The 21,017-nt window shown below is 40.3% G+C and overlaps 2 protein-coding genes across 6 annotated transcripts in view; one reads left to right on the top strand and one right to left on the bottom strand.

Moving 5' to 3' along the window:
* The window catches only part of MCM8 (minichromosome maintenance 8 homologous recombination repair factor), a 46,264-nt gene extending 39,136 nt beyond the window's left edge, over positions 1–7,128 (bottom strand). The window contains exons 1-5 of one of the 3 annotated variants that reach the window (XM_010811422.4): positions 6,729–7,128; positions 3,739–3,943; positions 3,376–3,459; positions 1,401–1,483; positions 737–886 (exon numbers count right to left, since the gene is read on the bottom strand). In XM_010811422.4, coding sequence (XP_010809724.1) covers positions 737–886; positions 1,401–1,483; positions 3,376–3,459; positions 3,739–3,883 — 462 coding nt within the window. In that variant the 5' untranslated portion in view covers positions 3,884–3,943; positions 6,729–7,128. Of the gene's footprint in view, positions 1–736; positions 887–1,400; positions 1,484–3,375; positions 3,460–3,738; positions 3,944–6,728 lie in introns of those variants that run through there. The other 2 variants (XM_005214608.5, NM_001193036.1) reach the window with 2 other exon arrangements.
* TRMT6 (tRNA methyltransferase 6 non-catalytic subunit) lies at positions 7,086–20,701 on the top strand. 3 transcript variants are annotated; one of them, NM_001038040.2, is given in 11 exon segments: positions 7,086–7,454; positions 10,204–10,331; positions 12,173–12,282; positions 12,835–12,926; positions 13,054–13,137; positions 13,404–13,528; positions 14,302–14,660; positions 15,043–15,128; positions 15,762–15,864; positions 15,956–16,042; positions 17,359–17,621. In NM_001038040.2, coding segments are annotated over 11 exon segments (1,494 nt in total). In that variant the 5' UTR covers positions 7,086–7,326; the 3' UTR covers positions 17,551–17,621.
* The last annotated feature ends 316 nt before the right edge of the window (positions 20,702–21,017 follow it).

Below are 21,017 nucleotides of genomic sequence, written 5' to 3'. Positions count from 1 at the left end.
CAGACCAAAAAACCATATGAGTTTTGAAAAGGAGTCATGAAAAGGTTTCACAGAGTCATAACTGAGTTAGACCCAAGACATTTGGATATGTGAGGCAAGGGGCATTCTATGCCAAATGGACAGCACGTGTAAGAGGTACAGGACTCAGAGAATCCTAGAGGGACCTCAGTTTAGCTGGATAGTAGTAAATACAGAGTGGGAAGAGAAGTTGAACTACGTTATGGAAGGCTTTCAATGCCACATAAAGGGTTTGGGCGTCATTTGGCAGGAAACAGTCACCATGGTTTCCAAGGACAAACCATGTTTTACCATGTATGGCAACCGTTAAGGAAAGATGAAATAGACTGTAAAGATGGAAAAGAGGTGGATTTAAGAGACACTTTAGAAATAAAAGTGAAAGGATGTGGTAATTTAGATATGAACTAATGAACAAGAGGAGTCTGAAAACAGTCAAGGTTCCCAGTCTTAGGTCACGAGCAGTGTATAAATCCTGTGATGAATCTTTGTAATGAACCCTCATTCGGATACCCTGACCTCCTCTGCTCTACGTCCAGTCCTCAGTAACACTTTAAGACCCATTATAAAGCCCCCCACACCTACGAAGTCTTCCTCTAACCAGACTGCAACCTTTCAGTTCTAGCAAAGGTCTGTTGATAAAAATTAGTCTATGAGAAGGTACTGTTACTGTGAAATCTTCCTTTTAAAGTTTGACAAAAGTCACAAAATAAACATTTACCTGATGTATTGCCAGACCCATGCAAGCCAGGGTTTTCTCAGGTGTATCCCTTAATTCATTTGCTATATTTGGTATCAGTTTAATTATTTCATCATCATTTATCAGTTCTTTAAAATCCACCAAAATACTTCCCTTTCTTTCTATTTCATCCTATAAAATATTAAGATATGAAAATAAGGATTGGTTTTTCAGAGTGAATTATCATGAGCATTCGATCACACACTATGAGAAAGCATATATGTTAATATGGTGATAATAAGTATTCTATGTTTTGTGTCGAGCACAGTTCTAGTATTTAAAATATATGAGTCTGAGTGAACTCTGGGAGTTGGTAATGGACAGGGAGGCCTGGCGTGCTGCGATTCACGGGGTTGCAAAGAGTCAGACACGACTGAGCGACTGAACTGAACGGAACTGACTTATGCCACTTAACAACCCTTTGAAGTAGGTATTAATACTATTATACTCTAATAATAGATAAGAAAACTAAGGCACAAAGAAAGTAAGTAATTCACCAATGTCCACACTGCTGGTAAGTGGGAAGCTGGTAGCTGGGCCAAGGCAGTCCACTGTCTATAGTCACAATTACTAGCACCTCAAATACACTGTTCAATAAGACGACACATAAAGGTGGACTAGTAGCTTTGTTGTACAAGAACCTTACCTTATCATATAACTCAATACGCTCTGTGAAAAAACTTTCAAATGCTTCAATCTTCTCAATAAAAGGAATGCTGTCACTGTAAACTAATCCAACAAATACGACATCAGACTAATAATAATCACAAATGTATAAGCACATTTTTCATGAGACAGAAGAAATACTATTTATATACATGGTAGATGGCTTATAATCACTGTGCATTCTGATTACATTTAGATTAGAACTGGTATAAAATGTAAACTTAAGATTCTAAAACAAGTTCAGGTCTGCATAATCTGAAATGCAGACAGGAAGTAGCTCTAAAACCACCAATATCTGAAAATCTTTACAATGAAATGTGACACCTAGTAAGACCTACTAGTTCAAATAGCTTACATGATAGAGCCAAAGTTTAGCACACAGACTAAACTCTTATCTCTTTGCAAAGAAAATCCTACTAGTTCAAATAGCCACTTGTCAGATCCCTTCCTGAGATCAGGGTAGGTAGGTTACAACTTGACTCCAGTCCCAAAACTGTAAAGTTATCTTCCACTTGGTAAAGTTCTGTAACATTTTTGAGTTGGTCTCCCACAGACGATCAGTACAATGAAGGAGACTGGAGTTTCAAAGTACAACTGGCCAAAGGCGCCTTGTTCTGCGCTAACTGCTAGGGAAATATTGCAGGTATTGGTGGCTAGTGCATCCTAAAGCAACACAAGACACATCAACTATGAAACATAACATTTCTCATATGACAGAAAAAAAGAACACAACTCTCAATAGGGAAAGCATTTGTAAATCCCTTTCTTCATTCACAAAATGAATACTGAGTACGTGGTATGAAGCAAGCAGTGCAGTCTAGAGGGAGATATAACAAGCCCACAATACTATAAGACCATAGAAAAGACAATTCTCCAAATCCATACACACAGATATATGAAGTTAACCGATAAAGGAGAAATCCTTAACTATGTTTCTACATAAACTTTGTTGGTTGTTGTCTCTTGGTTCTAAGCCTATCCTTCTATTTTCTGCTCTGTGATTCTATTATTAAGATCTGCACAATACATTTCCCAGATTTCTGTAAAGTTCTGCCAATTAAAGGCAACTTTAGGTATTGGCAGGTAGAAGGATAGGAAGAAAGGAATTCATTGTTTACAATTCTTTTCAGCATTTCTCCAGATGTAGAGGATAGCTACAGTTCTAGCCCCCAACTCCAAGCACCAACCATTCTCCTGCCAGAATTACCAGCAGCAACCAGCTTAATTCACCTCAGAGTCTGAGCACAGCTCTGAAAGATATTTTGCAGAGGTCCAAATACAGGTTTGTAGGGTGTCCCTCTAAGGCTGAAACTGCAGCTACGCCGTGGCTCCTCCTTTGAATTCTTAGGTTCTGGAACCTCAGTGTGCACGTGTGCTCAGTTGCGTCCAACTTTTTGCAACCCCGTGGACTGTAGCCCATAAGGCTCCTCTGTCCATGGGATTATTCTGTCAAGAATACTGGAGTGGGTTGCCATTTCCTTCTCCAGGGGATCTTCACCACCCAGGGATCAAACCCACATCTCATCCATCAGCAGGTGGATTCTTTACTGCTAAGACAACCAGGAAGTCCAACTTCAGCACTATTTATCTTTTGTTTCCTCAGTCAAAAGGTTAGTTGCTGTTTTCCAGAGTTAATACTATCTAGTTTACCTTAATGTTCCCTTTTTGTTCTTTTAATCCTCTGTCTGTATACCCAATTCCCTGTATTAAATCCTCTTTTTGAAATAACTAGTGTGGGTTTGTTTTTCTGATACAAAAATGAAAAATAATGCTCCTGAAACATAATTTGTTTGGGTGAATCAAGATTAAAGAAAAGGAGATGGAGGTATATATATAAATATATATACACACATATATATATATGTAAGCAGAATAAATTATAGTAATTTGAGATGTAGCATCTAAAGAAAGTTAAGAAAATAAGACTTATAGTACTTTAGCACTTTAAACTCTACCTTCAGAGAAATAAAGCTTCCAGCCTTTATATGGTATGAAGTGATCCAATGTTGACTGTAGTAGCAAAGACTGTGGGGTTTGTTCTGAAAAAGCAAAAAAACCCACAAAAACAGAATACTGGGTTAATAGAAACATTTTTTTCTAATTTGCTTCCCCTTTTAATGAGATACTGACATGTTATTAACAAATATCTAAATTACAGGTTTCACTAATTTTGGATATTAACATCCAAATGTTACCTTTAAGGGTAACATCAAATAAAAGACAGACAAATTTGAATTAAACTGCTTTTCACAACAGGCATGAACAGATTCCTTCATGGAAGAAAAAAAAAAAATTGAACTACTGTTGGCCTCTCCTACCAGGATGTTTTCCTGTGGCTTTATTCAGGTCAGGTCTGTGCTCTCTTTCTCTCCATTTTCCTGAGAAGCCCCTACCACCTCTTCCACTTTTCCAGCTTTGAAATCTTCCTTGTCCAAATCCTCTGCCTCTGTACTTTCCATTCATGTCTTTCAAAAGATAGAGAATAGGAAAGTCCTCATCAAAACTGTAGGGGAAACCGTATTCCTAAAAATGTATTAACACAGTAAATAAGCAAAAATTAATATATACTCTAATTTGAGACCAGCAAACAGGCTTGTGATGTTGCACAGAATGGTACAAACTCCAAACACTCTGCAGTTACTCTTCTAATCCTCACCTCTTTTTAAGGCATACCACAGATGTTTAAACAAGTATATTGAATGATTAAAATGATTTTATCCCATGATAAAAATAAGAAAAGGTACCATAATTGCTTTCAAGGAATTCCCACAATAGAAGTGAAAACAAGAGGTAATTAACTCTAAAATAACTTTGTACTGTTGTGAGACTTACTACAGGGCAGCACTAGCTGAACATTATCTTGACCTGTGACTTTAGGAATACATCATCACAGCTCCTTACAGTCAGTCCAGCAGTGTTCTATCCACTTTTATTAGAGACACATGGATATTCTTTTTTTAGTTAATTAACTTTTATTTTGGTCATTTGTTGTTGTTCACTCAGTCGTGTCCAACTCTTTGCGACCCCATGAACTGCAGCACACCAGGCTTCCTCATCTCCATATTCTGGAGCTTGCTCAAATTCATGTTCATTGAGTTGGTGATACCATTCAACCATCTCAATCTTTCTCAGCATTAGGGTCTTTTTCAGTGATTCAGTTCTTCGCATCAGGTAGCCAAAGTATTAGAGCTTCAGCTTTAGCATCAGTCCTTCCAATGAATATTCAGGACTGGTTTACTTTAGGATTAACTGATTTGATCTCCCTGCTGTTCAAGGGACTCTCAAGAGTCTTCTCCATCACCACAGTTCAAAAGCATCAATTCTTCGACTGCTAAGCCTTCTTTATGATCCAACTCTCACATCCATCCACTGGGAAAAATCATAGCTTTGACTATAAGGACCTTTTTCAGCAAAGTAATGTCTCTGCTTTATAATACGCTGTCTAGGTTTGTCACAGCTTTGCCACGCCACAAATCAAAAACTACAATGAGCTGTCACTTAACACCTGTCAATGGCTATTGTCAAAAACACAACAAATTTATGTTGGGGAGGATGTGGAGAAAAGGGAACCTTACTACACTGTTGGTAGGAATGTAAATTGGTGTAGCAACTATAGAAAATAGTGTGGAGCTTTCTCAAGAAATTAAAAATAGAACCACCATATGATTCAGCAATTTCACTCCAGAGTACAGGAAGAAAACAAAACCACTAATTTAAAAAGGTATTCACCCCAACATTCACAGACACATTATTTACAACAGCTAAGATATGGAAGCAACCTAAATTGAATGGATAAAGATGTGGTATGTACACACATACACACACACCATGAAACATTACTCAACTATGAAAAACAAACTCTGCCATGTGCAACAAAATAGATAGAGCTGGATAGTTTTATGCTTAATGAAGTCAGTCAGAGAAAGGTACTGTATATTTTCACTTATAAGTGGAATCTAAAAAATAAAACAAAGACTTCCCTGGTGATCCAGTGGTTAGGAATTTGCATCCACATGCCTTTGGGGCAACTAAGCCCCTTTGCCACAAATTACTGAGCTCCAGCTGGGAAAATACTGAGGCGGAGGAGCCCTGGAGCCTGTGCTTTGTAACAAGAGAAGTCACTTTATTGAGAAGCCAGGGCACCACAAGGAAGACCCAACACAGCCATAAATAAAAACATTTTTAATGTTTAAAAACTAGTAGAGAGGGGTGTGGGTGGAATCGGTAAAGGAGATTAAGAGGTACAAACTACTAGGTATTAAGTAACTGAAAAAAATGCAATGCACACAACAGGGAATAGAGCCAATATTTCAATTTCATAATAACTTTATGATTGGGATTTTCTTTTCTTTACGTTTTTGTTTTTTTTGTTTTTTGGCTGCACCGCATGCAGGATCTTAGTTTCCTGACCAAGGATGGAACCTGTGCCCCCTGCGGTGGAAGCACTTAGCCCAAGGTATTCCCTGAAGTATAACTTTAAGTATAATCTATAAAAATTTAAACATTATATTGTACACGTGAATCTAACATTATAAATCAACTACACTTCAATTTTAAAAAGTTCCTATCTTAAGGATAAAAATAAGAATTTATCATAACATAGACTGTAGGGCCGGAGAAGGCAATGCCACCCCACTCCAGTACTCTTGCCTGGAAAATCCCATGGGCGGAGGAGCCTGGTGGGCTGCAGTCCATGGGGTCTCAAAGAGTCCGACACGACTGAGCGACTTCATTTTCACTTTTCGCTTTCATGCATTGGAGAAGGAAATGGCAACCCACTCCAGTGTTCTTGCCTGGAGAGTCCCAGGGACGGGGGAGCCTGGTGACCTGCCGTCTATGGGGTCGCACAGAGTCGGATATGACTGAAGCAACTTAGCAGCAGCAGCAGACTGTAGGGCAATTCATTCCAAAACAGCCTATCCGCATCTTTATTTAAAGCATTTAATTAATAAATAAGTTAATAAGTTCATGATGTTAAGGAACTAATAGGGCTTTGATAATATATAGACCACGTCATATATTTTAAAAATTTAGACCACAGGAAATAAGCGAACTGATTAAGATCAAAGTTGTCTGGTGACAGTACTGGGCTGAAACTTCATCTCTGCCATTCTTAAGCTGAAGCGCTGCTTCCAAACGCTACCTGCCGCGTCTTTTACAAATGAGGTAATATGGTGAGAATAACTAGTAAAAATTCCAACACAAATCCAAGAGGTAGGTCTGGAGAATGAGTAAAACCCACTGTCGGGCTGCTATGCTTGGTTATATACGCCACTTCACTTACGTCTCCTCAAGACTAAGCTCTTACTTGCAAAAGACAGAGGTCCCAAAACACTCAATTCACTGCTCGGCTGACTCTCGCTTCCTCTAGTGGGAAGGCAAGGCGAGGTGAGAAGAGACTTCGCGGTGCGAGCTCCTCAGGTGACTCTACCCAAGCCTCGCAGACTTTTCACGCTTAGCTCTCCTGACGTTCCGGCTCAGGACCGAGTCTTGTCTGTTGTAGCGGCTCGAGGACCTCAACTTCTCCACCTAGACCGCATAGGTTAGCCAGAAAACGTCTACAGTAGGCAGCCACAACAGCGATGCAAACCAAACTTTCCCTAGTTCTTTTTTGGCGCTTCTGTGACGCAACTTCCACCCGAAGCCGCGCCGAGATGTGAGGGGCGGGATGGAGGACAGCCAATCAAGGAGATTAGCCAGACGGAAGCCGCGAGGCTACCGGAAGCCCTCCCGAGGTTCCGACCGGAAAGCGGAAGCGGCACGCAGCACGTGGGGGCGGTGCCGGTCGGAGGCTTTGCGTCCCCTTAGGTTTTTGGAGGTGAACCTGCGGGCGGCAACGGCCTAGCCCCAGGGTCGGAGCGCGAGGAACTGGAGGGACGCTGCGGAGCAGAGACCCTCTGAACATCATGGAGAGCTCTGAGGATCAACCAGGCCCACAGCCACAGTATCCCGGGAATCACTGCATCCGCGACGGCGACTTCGTGGTGCTGAAACGGGAAGATGTGTTTAAAGCAGTGCAAGTCCAGCGGAGAAAGTAAGTCAGGTCTCTGGCCTTAGGAGTTCTCCGCCGCCACCTTCTAGACATACTCTCTCACCGGGGTCCCTTTCTTGGTTCTCTGGATTCTCAATCTTCTCCCTCGTTATCTCCTCTCGGATCTTTCCACTGAGGACTTAGCCCCCAGGATCCCATCCTTGGCCCTCGGGATCACCCTCACGCCTCCGGTCTTCCAACAGAGCCGTGACCTTATTCCCGGTCCTCTATGTTAAGTATCTTACTTAATCTTTCCAGAGTCCTTTCCCCATTCTTGGCCCTCGCTCGTGTGCCCCGCCCCTCTTCAGCAAGCCCCTCCTTTCCCCCCTCCCCCCACCCCACTTCCCACATCCTGGGGTTCTTTCCTCAAATGTTGGGTTCTTCTCTCTTGTCTTCTCACAGAACCCACCCTTCACCCTCTGATCTCATCCTTGCCTCCCAGAACCCCCTCATCACTATTTTGTGTTCTTGAAACCAACACCTTTTACCCTCCCAGATTTTCTGATTAGAAATGTGTGCTTGCTTCCAAGTACATTATTTCTATAAAATGCTTATATTAATTAAGCTTTTAAATTTAAATATAGCAGTACAGCAAAGTCCTTAGGTTATAAGTTTGATGAATGATTCCACAGTTAACACAGCTGTATAACGACTATACAGGTGAACCTTTGGTTTTTCTTTCTCGTATTGTCCTTTTAAGTTGCTTTATCACAAGATGTGGTTGTTCGAATGTGGGTCTTAAAAACATACTCTTTTAGACTAGGCTTTTCATTCCCAAGGAGACAGACAGCAACATCTTTATTTCTAAAAAGTATTCTTAAGACACATACTTTGAAACACTTTTTATCAGTTTTCTTGGCAGAAGCATAGCATCAGTTTCCATTTTATTTAGAAAATGATTCTGAGCTCAACTGCATACCAGGGCAGACTGTCCCTTCACTTTTTCCACAGGGCTGCACTCATCTGGTTGGGCAGAAGCAATCCTGGCTCTGTGAGCAGACTCTGCGCATCTCACTCTTGCCCATGTCCTTCTGACTAGGTCCCACTTTCCTGACAGCGACCTCCTGTCAGGCCGGTCAGTTTGAGTGATATACCCTTCTTTGCATATCAGATCAGCTGCCAGAGGGTAAACCCAACCCAGCTCAGAACCAGTGTTTCACAAGCACTGAACTACTCAAAGGATGAGGCAGGGGATGGTGCACAATCTAGTCTGAGCTGAGTTTCAGCTTCTCTGAGGGGATTCATGTCCACAAATATTTTGAGTGTTTATTATGTGTCAGTCACTGAGGACCCAGCAAAGAACATGAATTGGCCCTATCTGATTCACTTAGGATCTTGGAGAAATTCACTCAGATGATTCTAGTGAGGAGACTTAATGAAGATGGACACATACACATACAGAGTTATGAAAAGGTCTAGAGCACCAGTAGAGACTTGTGATGCATCCAGGGGTCTAGAATGATGGGAAGCCTTTGGCCGGGGTGATGTGGTGCCGTCTGATTCTGTTGTGGTCAGCCTCTCAGGGCACACAGAAAGAGAAGGTGTGGGATGGGGCACAAAAACTAGTCAGTACACGTCTTTCAGAATTCAGAGTTCTATCGGTGTGGGCAGTGTCCTGAAGCTAAACAGACTTCCTGAGATCCATTGGTTCTTTGTTGAGTAGACTGTGTTATGTAGTGGAAAGAACCAGGCTTTGGGTTCAGGCAGACTTGGATTTAAATCCCAGCTCCTACTATGTAACTGCATTTTGGGCAAGACACTTTTCCTGAGCTTCAAGATTGCTCATCTGGAAAGAGCTATGTCCAGGATGACTAAATTGAGAATTAAATCAAAAAGTGTGAACCATCTGATACATACTACCTAACCTCTGATCAACACTCAGCAGGTGTTATTTCTCTTCTTTTGAAAGTAAAGTTTTTTTTGGCTTTTGTGGGATTTCCTTTTTAAATTGTGCTGTGCTTCAGTCATGTCCGACTCTTTGCAACCCTATGGACTGTACCCTGCCAGGCTCCTCTGTCCATGGGATTCTCCAGGCAAGAATACTGGAGTAGGGTGCCATTTCCTTCTCTAGGGGATCTTCCCCACCTAGGGATGAAACCGGTGTCTCTTAAGTCTCCTGCATTGGCAGGGTGGGTTTACTACTAGTGCCACCTGGAAAGCAAAATCTGGGTAGTGGGAAAAGCTAAAATTGCCAGGGCCTCAGTAGAGCGTTGTCAGTGTTAGGCATCACTTACAAATGTGTGAATTGTCAGTAATGTTTACAGGCAAATACCATTTGGTTTTACTGGATAATTTTCAAAGAAAATGGCCATTTAGGCCAGGGAATTTGTTAAATCCGTGTCATCTCAATGATTGTTCAGTTTTGAGGTTTTCTTGTGTTCAGGAGGTGTCACAGTATGTGTGTTAGTGGCACGGCAATCTTGGCAACACTTTATGCTACTCAGGAAATCTGAAATATGCAAATTTGGACATCTTGTCAGTGCAAATTGGAGCCAGACCAGTGCCTCGGAAAAAATAATGTCTTCTGTCCCTGTTTCTCATTCCAAATTCTTTGTTTTTGTGCCTTGTTTATTAATTTTATCTATCTGCCCGTAGCCCGGTTCTCTTTCATTCATTTGTCAGTTCATGGTCAGAGATAATGCTGCCAATTATCCTTTAGGGAGAGTGATTATGAAGTAAACTAGGTCAAATATATCTTTCCTAAATTGAGTGCAGATGAGATTCAGCTTATTGATTGCATTTTTCCCCCCAGGAAAGTAACTTTTGAAAAACAGTGGTTCTATCTGGATAACATCATTGGCCATAGTTATGGAACCACATTTGAAGTGACCAATGGAGGAAGCCTTCAGCCTAAGAAGAAGAAGGAAGAGCCTACTTCAGGTGCACTATACTACTTAGGATGAATAAAATAGATGCTCTTGAGCTGTCCAGTCAGAAACCTGTCAACCTGAATTAATTCTGAAATGCTAGCCCAGGCTGTTCCCAAAGGAATCTGAACTCACAATCTGAGAACTGTAGCTCAGTAGAATGAATTAGGGTTTGGTTTTGGCTTTGAGATATCCTGGGTTCTAACTCCAGCCCATCATTAACCAGCCCTCTGACCGTGGGCCAGATATTTAATCCCATGAATCCTTGCAACTTCAGTGTAAGAACAGGTGTAGAGCCCTGTTGGTGTCTAGAAGTTACCGACTTTTGAGGTAGATAGCATATAGGGAAGAGGATAAGATGTCGGGTTTTTAATTCAACTGACTAGGTTTAAGTTCCAGCTTCATCACTTACCTGGTAACCTTGAGCCAGTTATTTGGTTTCTCTAAGGTTTATCTGTAAAATAGGACCATAACACATGCTTAATGACCAAGCTATAGTGAGTATTCAATCATATGACACATAGGAAGTTGTAACAGCCTCATGGGTTTAGTATTATCATTAAATTGAATCCTTAAATTTTTATTAAAATAGGTATACTTAAAATATTTTATGAATAAAATTATTAAATAATTAAAATACTAATGAAATTCTGATTCAAACCACTTTACTAAATATTTATTAAATATTAGATATAAATATTCATATTTTTATTAACCATCAAATACATTCCAGGCATGATTAAGCACTGCAGTTACAGCAGTTTGTTAGATAGACCATCCCATAAAATTTATTTAGCAGTGGAAGTGTTAGTCATTCAGTCGTGTCTGACTCTTTGCAACCCTATGGACTGTGGAATTCTCCAGGTAAGAATACTATAGTGAGTTGCCATTTCTTCCTGCAGAAGATCTTCCCAACCCAGGGATTGAACCTGGATCTCCCACATTGAGGGCAGATTCCTTACCATCTGAGCCATCAGGGATGCCCACTTAGCAGTGGGAAATGCCAAAAATAATCAAATAGACAAGCAAACAGCATAATTTCAGGTGGTGATGTGTGCTACACAGATGGTGGAGCAGGGAGGTGTACTGAAGGCTGATTGAATGAGATAAGACTTGGCTAAGATGGTAAGCTCAGCCCTGAGTGATGTAAAGAGGATCCACCCACTTGGAAACGTTGCAAGAGCATTCCAGGTGGAGGGAGCAGCAAATGCCAAATTCCCGCATTGTAACCACCCTGCTGTGTCTGAGGAACATGAGGAAGTGGAGTGGCTGAGTACAGGGCTTGAGAAATGAGACCTGAAAAGTAGCCGGGTACCAAATCATGTGTAACCTTGCGGGTCGCCTTTAAATTGCTACAGGAAGTCACTGTGTGGTTTTGTGCGTTGGAATAGATGAGCCAGTTTGCATTTTAAAAAGAACTCTGCTGTCCAGGTGGATTGTTAGGGGGCAAGAGTGGAAGCAAGAATATGAATGAGAGGCTTGGGCTAGTTGTGACAAGAAAGGGTGGTGGATTGGGGTGGGGGCAGTGGAATTCATTGGAAAAGACCCCGATGCTGAGAAAGATTGAAGGCAAAAGAAGAGGGCAGCACAGGATGAGACGGTTAGCATCACGGACTCAATGGACATGGATTTGAGCAAACTCTGGGAGATAGTAGAGGACAGAGGAACCTGGTGAGTACAGTCCATGCGGTCACAAAGAGTCTGACATGACTTAGCAACTGAACAACAAAAGAAGTAGAACTGAAAGGCCAAATTTAAGTGGCCGACGGGCTGGATATACATATAAACTTAGAAGAAGAAAGATTTTTAAATAATTTCAGATCATATATGTCATAGAGCAATTTTCTTCCTTAGAAACCAAAGAAGCGGGCACTGATAATCGAAATATAATTGATGATGGAAAATCTCAGAAACTTACTCAAGATGACATAAAAGCTTTAAAGGACAAAGGCATTAAAGGCGAGGTAAAATTCAAAGAATTTTTTGTTTCGTTTTCATTTTTTATTTAGGAAATTGGTTGCTTTTTAAAGCAGACTTTTCCTAAGGTAAGATGTAAAAATACAGTACATTTCTATTAAAAATAGCTTGAAGTGTTTATGCAATTCAGTGTGTCAAAGATTTTGTTTCTTAAACACAAGAATGTAAGTGAATGACATTACTAATATTGTTAACAAAAGGGAATTTGATAACTTACTGCATCTTAGAGCTTGACTTTGTTCATTTTCAATAATGTTTTCAGCCAGTGTCTTCAGGACTGACAGTGTACATTACCTCTTTTCTCCCTAAATTGTATATGTCTGTTCTTTTACTTTGATTTAAATGGAGTTATAAGGTACTAATATTTTAATACAAATTCTGGATAGAGTATAAAAATACTAAGTTCATCCATTTGGACTTCTGTGGAAAAGGGCCTGGAGAATCAGACTTTTGGATACACTCTGTGGTAAGAAACCTTTGAAGTTATCTGTGCTATGAAAATAAAGTTTCAGGAAATCTGCTTGCTCCTTTTCTTATAGGAAATAGTTCAGCAATTAATTGAAAATAGTACAACATTCCGAGACAAGACAGAATTTGCTCAAGATAAATATATAAAAAAGAAGAAAAAGAAGTAAGTAATTATGCTTTTAAAAGGATGAAAATACAAAATATTTTTATAGATTTATAAAATGTATTATTTAAATAAAATATTTTTAAACTAGCTTTTTAAAATTAATGTTCTGTTTTTCTTCCTCCAGATATGAAGCCATGATTACTGTTGTGAAGCCGTCCACCCGCATTCTTTCAGTTATGTATTATGCAAGAGAACCTGGAAAAATTAAGTACGCTTTGTTTCCTTTCAAAAGTATAATTGGGGGAAAATATATCTTTAAGAAAGTCATGATTTTAAATAAAATGAAAATCTTGCTCATCTGCATAAAGTATCCTCCTACTTCATAAATTGTAAGTCCTTTTTTACTGTTGCCTCCAAAGCAATCAATAATCTTATCAACATCATTTTTATGAAACAAACAAAACTTGAAAAATGATGGTTAAAATAGAAGACTTTGCTTAGCTAAAAATGAATACATTATTCTTTTTTCCTTAGCCACATGAGATACGATACACTCGCCCAGATGTTGACATTGGGAAATATCCGTGCTGGCAATAAAATGATTGTGATGGAGACGTGTGCAGGCTTGGTGCTGGGTGCGATGATGGAACGAATGGGAGGTAAGATTTAATGTTTTGATGTTCATTAAAAGCCTACCATGATTTGAGTAGAGGGGTCTAAAAAATTCAAACTCATGGAAAGTGAGGTTGAGTTACTGGAAGTTAATGAAATGACTTGGGTGTGCCTGCACAGCTCCAGTCTCTGGGAGCTTCCTCCACAGTCCACATCTCCCAGCCTGAGCTGTGTTGGCATCCCCAGTGGCAGTGTCCTTTCCAGCTTCCATGTCAGTGGGGGTGGTTCTGAAGCCTGTGACTGGCTAGGACTTCAGGACAGTGATTTCAATTTCAGTAAACTCTTGGGTAACTGGTGCTCATTTTATTGGCCTGAATTGAGGGGAGGGAATAGGGTGGGAAGAATACTAGGTATGTATCCTGTCCTAGAAGAAAACAACACAGCCTGATTTGCCTACCCTTTCTCTGACCCTGTTGAAGATAAGAACTTTTAACTGCCTGTTTAAAGATTGGCCCAGAGAGAAGCTGAGAGCCAGTCGCCAATCATGTTACATACAAATTCGCAGGCGCGCAGGGTTTTACTGTAGTGTCAATTGGGGTATACTTCTTTAAGACTTCCTGTGTACCTGTTTGGAATTGTGTTGCCTCCATTGGGAAGATACATAGAGTCCAGATGGACCTCCCTGAGGAGCTGCATCATCTTCAACCTCTGAACAACATAAAGCAGAGAAACTTTCAGTCTCCATAACATGGCATACCCTGAGGGTAGCATAGTCAAGTTGTCTCCATTAAGCAGATGTCTGTTTCTTTTATTTTTTCAGGTTTTGGCTCCATTATTCAGCTTTATCCTGGAGGTGGACCTGTTCGGGCAGCAACAGCATGTTTTGGTTTTCCAAAATCTTTCCTCAGTGGTCTTTATGAATTCCCCCTCAACAAAGTGGACAGTCTCTTAAATGGTACATTTTCTGCCGAGATGTTGTCTTCAGAGCCAAAAGACATTGCTTCAGTTGAAGAAAGTAATGGCACACTGGAGGAAAAACAGACTTCTGAACAAGAGAATGAAGATAGCATAGCAGAGGCCCCAGAGAGCAATCACCCAGAAGAACAAGAAAGAATGGAAATTGTCTCTCAAGATCCAGACTATAAGGAGCCTAAAGAGAGTGGAAGTAAAAAGGATTATGTAAGAATGTTAAGAGTTCCCACTACCCTCATAATGCTTTCCCCAAGGCTTCAGTTAACTTCATGTAAGCCTTGAGATTTGATTTGACTTTAAGAGCATCAGCTCCCAAGATAATAAATATCAAAACAGAGAAAGAGTGTGTGTGAGTGTATACATGTGTGATTTCATCTTTGGGATGGAACTTTAGGATACAGAAGCATTATATAGGTAGCTCCATGATGGTTTTATAACAGCAGGGATCTTATGTGTTTTCAACTTCCCTATAAATGATCTCCCTCTGTTGCTTTAGTTCAAGTTGATAATTATTGTTAAAATGTTTGGATAGACCAGTATTTCCAAAAACCTGACTCAGCATGTTGGTTTCTTATTTTTCTTCTTGAAGATTCAGGAAAAGCAGAGGAGACAAGAAGAGCAGAAGAAAAGACATTTAGAGGCTGCTGCTCTGCTGAGTGAAAGAAACGCAGATGGGTGCGTTGATGAAAGATCACAGGCGATGTCTTGGTGTTCAAGGGCTCTGCTTCAGGCAGATTAGCACTCTCTGCTTATCTGCTTTGGTTGTAGCGGGGACAAGCATGATGATTCTGTCTTGGATTTGTAAAGAAAGGAGACTGCATCTGGCAGGGGTGGGAAATTGATTATGCTGATTTCAGAGTTTTAAAAGAAATTGAAATTTCTCCAATGATAGCACATGATCAGATGGGGCTTTGCAGTCCCACTAGCTGCAGTGGGTGGGGCATTCCAGTTGATGTGATACTGGCTAAGGGCAAGGGCTAAGGAAAACCTGACGGGAGAGGTAGATTTGGGTATCTACAAAGCCAGTGTTACAATGTTGGATTTGTTTCCAGATTTTTTTTTTTTAATCAAGAATGTCATTAAATTCCACTTCGAGTTGCCAAGCACCATAAGAGTTTATAATCCAATTTGTGTTTCTTAGAAAGTAATAGTTCATGATTTTACTGTTTGGGATCTCTAGAATATTATATTTAAAAGTCTTCCTTGTGTGAGTCACGCAAATAAATATATGAATATTTTAGATGCATTTCAAAACCCGTGCTCCACCTTGGGACATAGAGAAATAATTTGTCTAACATTTTCTTGCAGGTTAATTGTAGCTAGTCGTTTCCATCCCACTCCACTGCTGCTGTCTTTGCTGGACTTTGTGGCTCCTTCAAGGCCATTCGTGGTCTACTGTCAGTATAAAGAGGTAATACTGACATGGAATGGACTAGAATTCTTACATCTAAACATTGCAGCCCTCAAAATAATTATTTATAGAACTCTGTTTATGCCTTTAGCCTCTGTTGGAGTGCTACACAAAACTTCGGGAAAGAGGAGGGGTCATCAACCTCAGGCTGTCTGAAACCTGGCTCAGAAATTACCAGGTACGTACGTGTTCTTACAGCCAGTCCCTGGGAGCTACTCTCCTGGGTTGCCAGCACAGTAGTACCGAAAGCTGGGGCTCTCCCTATTTCTATCTACAGAGATGAAAGAGTCTCCTGTCTCTAACTCAAAGTGCCCTGACCTTTCCTGACCCTTTTTTCTTTTATCATGTCATAGTCAGTAACTCAAGTCCAGAGACACTTAAAATGCAGACAACTGTGCTTAATGTTTCCCCAAGGCTTCGAGAGCACTGTACAGTGAATAACTGATAATAGCAAAATTCCTCAGCTAACAAGAAGGTGACCCTTTCCTCTTTGCTGGGATGTCTTTGCAGCAAGTGTTCAGGATTTCCTGATGGAGTCTGTAAGTTCAGGTTCTCTGAAAGGTAGAAGTGTAAGAGATTGATTGGAGAAACACCTTTGAAAGATAAAGAGAGAGGGAGCAGGATTAGGCAGGGAGCGTTGCCAGACCATCGTGCCGGTCTGATGCCTATGACAGAGTTGGAGGACAAAGCAGGAGGAAGGGCTTGCGTGCTGCTCCGAGAAAGTCTCAGGATGATGAGGAACCCCAGAGCAGAGATTGCCCACTAGAGGAGTGCAGTCAGTATTGGACAGTTGTGGTGCCTGTGCTCGGCTATCAACTTGGAATAACCCATAGCCTCCATATGTGTGACTGTTAAATGCACACATCTTAAAGGAGCAGCAGCTAAAGGCTTTCTGTTGCTTCACCTCAACAGCCAGTTCCCTGTTAGAGATCTAAGACGTGGCGGGGGGTGCACCTCTTGACTGTCACAGGCCCTGCTTTGCTTCCTGGATATCTTATTTAATCCAGGACATTCTGCAGACCTGGAAAACCTTGCACTTCATAGTAGTCAACTTATTTAGTTCTAGAAACAGGAGAAAAGAATTTTTGACAAGAGTTAACAGGGTGTTGGAGAAGGAAGGCTCTGGCTATATGTCAATAGCTACTTCTCCATGGACCCAGCTCTGCTGTTGACCATGAAGCTTTCTGGAGCCAAGAGGGAGAAAGCCAGGCCTAGAGCACTACACAAACCAGTTGCCCTTTTACCTCCAGGAACTTGCTTCAGGTTTAAGAGAAATTATTTCACTTATATTTTTCGAAGAAAATCACTCAAATCAATTTCTATACTTTTATCTGCACTATTATGCGAAAGAAGGACCTCCTTAGGAATTGGTCTGATTAATTTGTTCTCTCTTCAAGAGAATCTGTGTCATTTAAATTCTGATTTCTGGCATGTGTATTGTTAGCATGGCCTTATCTGCTTAGGGAAACATGAATGTCTTTCTGTCTTGATTAGGTTTTGCCAGATCGAAGTCATCCCAAACTACTGATGAGCGGAGGTGGAGGGTACCTTCTCTCAGGCTTCACTGTTGCCATGGACAACCTTAAAGCAGACCCCAGTCTCAAATCTAGCACCAGCACTTTAGAATCTCACAAGACTGAAGAGCCAGCAGCTAAAAAACGGAAATGCCCAGAATCTGACTCTTAACCTTTTAAAAATTGCTTTGATTTTTGTTCTCAGACACTATACAGTTAGTAAGTAAACCTTAAATGACATTACTAATTGTGTTTTCATATCCTAAGAATAAGAACTTGTTTATACACCTGTTCCCAGGAAGGACAAGTAAGCCTTTTGTCCACCTCTGACATAGCTAGGTTTGGACTGTCGAAACCTTGAGCTGAAATACCTGAACCTGGGGTAAGCAGTGGTCTGGTTTATGGCCAATTCTGTTTATTTCACAAAAATCTTTAAGTCCTTTCAGTACTCTGTGCAAATTTCTTGAGAATTTAGAGATCAAAGAAATATATTTATACAAAGTTTTGTTTATATGTTAAGCTAAGTGGAATAACACACCATCAGTGAAACTTGGGTACTATAAAGAAGGAATTTGTGGAAGAAATTTCCTCTCTTCATTACGTTCTCTTCAACCTAAGCAATATGAATGAGTGTGAGATTTACAGTACCAAAAATGTCCATCCTTTTCCTTTCAATGGAATAAACTTTTAAAAAATATTTTACTATTTTAATAGTTGATGACCTGGAAAAACTCTTGAGTATTTATTTTATTGCTGTTTTTGTCAGTAGGTGTAGTAGGGTACTTCTTTGCATTGATTTGCCAAACCTCTCATTCTTTTGTTCCAAATAAAGTGACTAGAATTTTTATGTGCTATTAAAGGAAGCAAATGGTTTTTTCTCTCCCCAGAGACTTATGGAGATAGATACATGTATGTGAATATTAGTATATGCACATATATATATTTATATACACACACATGCACATGGAGACAGAATGCACTGTCTGTATGAACTATAACAAAGTTTAGTGCAGGGCTTAGACCAGTCCTCATTGCATTAGTGTCACTCCTTGTCAAATGTATTTTAAAGTGCCTTTTTTGGTGATTATTAATGCTGGTTTGTTGAGCTCTGGCATGACTGGGGGTTAGCCTTTCTAAGCTCTGAAAAAAAGTGTAATCAAATTATTTTGGTCATTTGCTGCAGCCAAGAAAAAATGTTTAGAGGAAGTCAAGGCTCTTGTCCATTGAGAATCTGAGTCTTGCTCATTAAACATGTTCATCATGTATGTTGTTAATGTCATTATAGAATAGATGTGGATCATCCAGCAAGGAGCATCTCAAAAAGAAAAAAAGATTGCTCTTTCCTAATAGCATGTACTGTTCTAAAAATGGCCAGTGGTGATAACCAACAAGTACAGTTCTGATTCCTCTTTCTTAAAACAATTGCTTTTAAGGAACAAAAGCATTTCGTACTATGATCTGTCTGACTTATATTAATGATGCAGTTAGTGATGCCACCTTCATTCGCTTTCAGCTGATTGTGACACATGGTCTGTGTAAGAAAACATGCCTGGATTGGCATCTCCAATCCAGGCATGGATTCACTGAACATGTGATCTCACTGAACATGTCCATGAAAACAGTTGTCACCCTCATGCATCCAGTCAAGTCTGGTCAAAGAGAACACAATATATGCACAGACAGATTCAGTAGTGGTTGGTCTCCACTGGTCACTGTTGTTAGAACCATATCCTACTTGAAACTCAACCAGTTTTCAAGTCCGATCTCATTCAATTCAGTCTAGGGGTCTGCACTGCCAAGGCCCTGTGTGCCCATATAGCTACCCTGGAGTTGACTTGTGAACTTAATGCACCAGGTTTATCTATTACTGTTTCTCATTCATGTAATTTACTTAATCTTTGAGTACTGATGATTTAATTCAGTGGTTTGAAGATTTAGTGTGCACCAGAATCCCCTCATGGGCTTATTAAAACACAGATTGTTGAGCTCCACTGAGTTTCTAAGTAAGTCTGTGATGGGGCAGAAGATTCACATTTCTAAGTTTCCAGGTGACACTGGTGCTGCTGGAGCATAACCAACTACTTGAGAAACATTTATGTGTGGACACCCAAATCACATGTGTCTTGTTTGTAAAATGGACATCACCTTTGGAGCAGATAAGTGGGTAATTCTATGGCTACTGGACATCCAGTCACCAGGAGAGTTATGCGAAATAGCACTTTAATGAGTGGCCATCAAAAAGTAAAGACAATCATTAATAATGTCCATCATACTCTTCATTTGATTAGGGTACTTGGAAATATAATGTGTTAATTAGATTTTTTTAGCTTAAAGGTGTACTAAAATTGTATGAAGCAATTTTTTTCAGCTTTATTGAGTTATAACTGACATAATATTTTGTAAGCTTAAGGTGTTCGTGTGTTGATTTGATACACATATATTGCAGAATTATTATCACCATAGCATTAACTAACACCTCCACCTGTGACATAATTACCATTTTTGTGGGGGTGGGGGAAGGACATTAAAATTTTACTATCATAGAGCCTGTACAGGGCTGGCCAAAGCATGTCGGGAGCAGGCTCTGAGGCCGCTGGGCCCCAGCTGCCACCTTGGACATTAAATTTTTAGAAGTTATCAGACTTTTCTGTGCAGTTCTACCAGAAATTCAGAAACCTGAAAGGAAAATCCAGTTTAGAGAGAAGGTTCGAAGGATTGCTGTAACTCTCTTCATATTCTTAGTATGTTGTCAGATACCACTCCGTGGAATCATGTCATCAGATTCTGTAGATCCTTTCTACTGTATGAGAGTTATTCTTGCATCCAAAGAGGAACTCTAATGGAATTGGGTATCTCCTCAATTGTTACATCTGTTTGATCATGCAGTTGTTAGCTGGAACCAAAATCATTGAAATTGGAGTACATGAGACAGAACCTTGTTCAGTGGAGCTCAGAAATTTGGTACAATCATTACCATTGGGTAAGCCATGGTTGTATGTATGTCATGATGGGCATGTATGGGGATCTGCTGAAATGGATGCTGGAATCTGTCTCCTTATCATTCAGGATGTTTTCTCAGACTTGGTCTCTTACCTGTGCTGTCAGCCAGGTGGCTGTCATGATGGTAGTCACTGCCTGCATCTGTATGTCAGCTTGGTCACATTTATATTGTTCCTTATGTCACTGGGTTACGTACATTGTTGGTACAACATGCTCTTGAGTTTAATTGCTATTTAAAATGTCTCCCAACAGTCTGCTGTAATTTGTTATTGAAATAAAGTTACTGTGTATAAACAGGCACAGAGCAAGCCAGATGATAAAAATCTAAGTCTAAACTTTTTTTATAAGCAGACAGTAAAAATTCTTTGTAATGGGTTAAAAAAAAGTTTACTCTCAACAACTTTTAGGTATATAACTATGATTAACTATAATCACCATTTTGTTGTTGTCCAGTCGCGAAGTCACGTCCAACTTTTTTCAACCCCGTCCATGTACTGCAGCATGCCAGGCTTCCCTGTCCCCCACTATCTCCCAGAGTTTGCATCCACATCTGCTGAGTCAGTGGATCCTGTCTAACCATCTCATCCTCTGCTGCCCTCTTTTCCTTTTGCCCTTGTTCTTTTCCAGCATCAGGGTCTT

Source organism: Bos taurus, chromosome 13 (assembly GCF_002263795.3).
Source record: "Bos taurus isolate L1 Dominette 01449 registration number 42190680 breed Hereford chromosome 13, ARS-UCD2.0, whole genome shotgun sequence".
NCBI classification, from domain to species: Eukaryota; Metazoa; Chordata; class Mammalia; order Artiodactyla; family Bovidae; genus Bos; species Bos taurus.
Note: the sequence above shows the minus strand (reverse complement) of the source record. Positions and strands in the feature narration are given on the sequence as shown.

Bases quoted from the DNA above. Each gene is read 5' to 3' on its own strand.
- TRMT6 (XM_005214564.5), top strand. From the start codon at position 7,421: ATGTGTTTAAAGCAGTGCAAGTCCAGCGGAGAAA. The intron at 12,283-12,834 runs GTAAAATTCAAA...CTTTTCTTATAG, and splicing joins ACAAAGGCATTAAAGGCGAG to GAAATAGTTCAGCAATTAAT. The intron at 13,138-13,403 runs GTACGCTTTGTT...TTTTTTCCTTAG, and splicing joins AGAGAACCTGGAAAAATTAA to CCACATGAGATACGATACAC.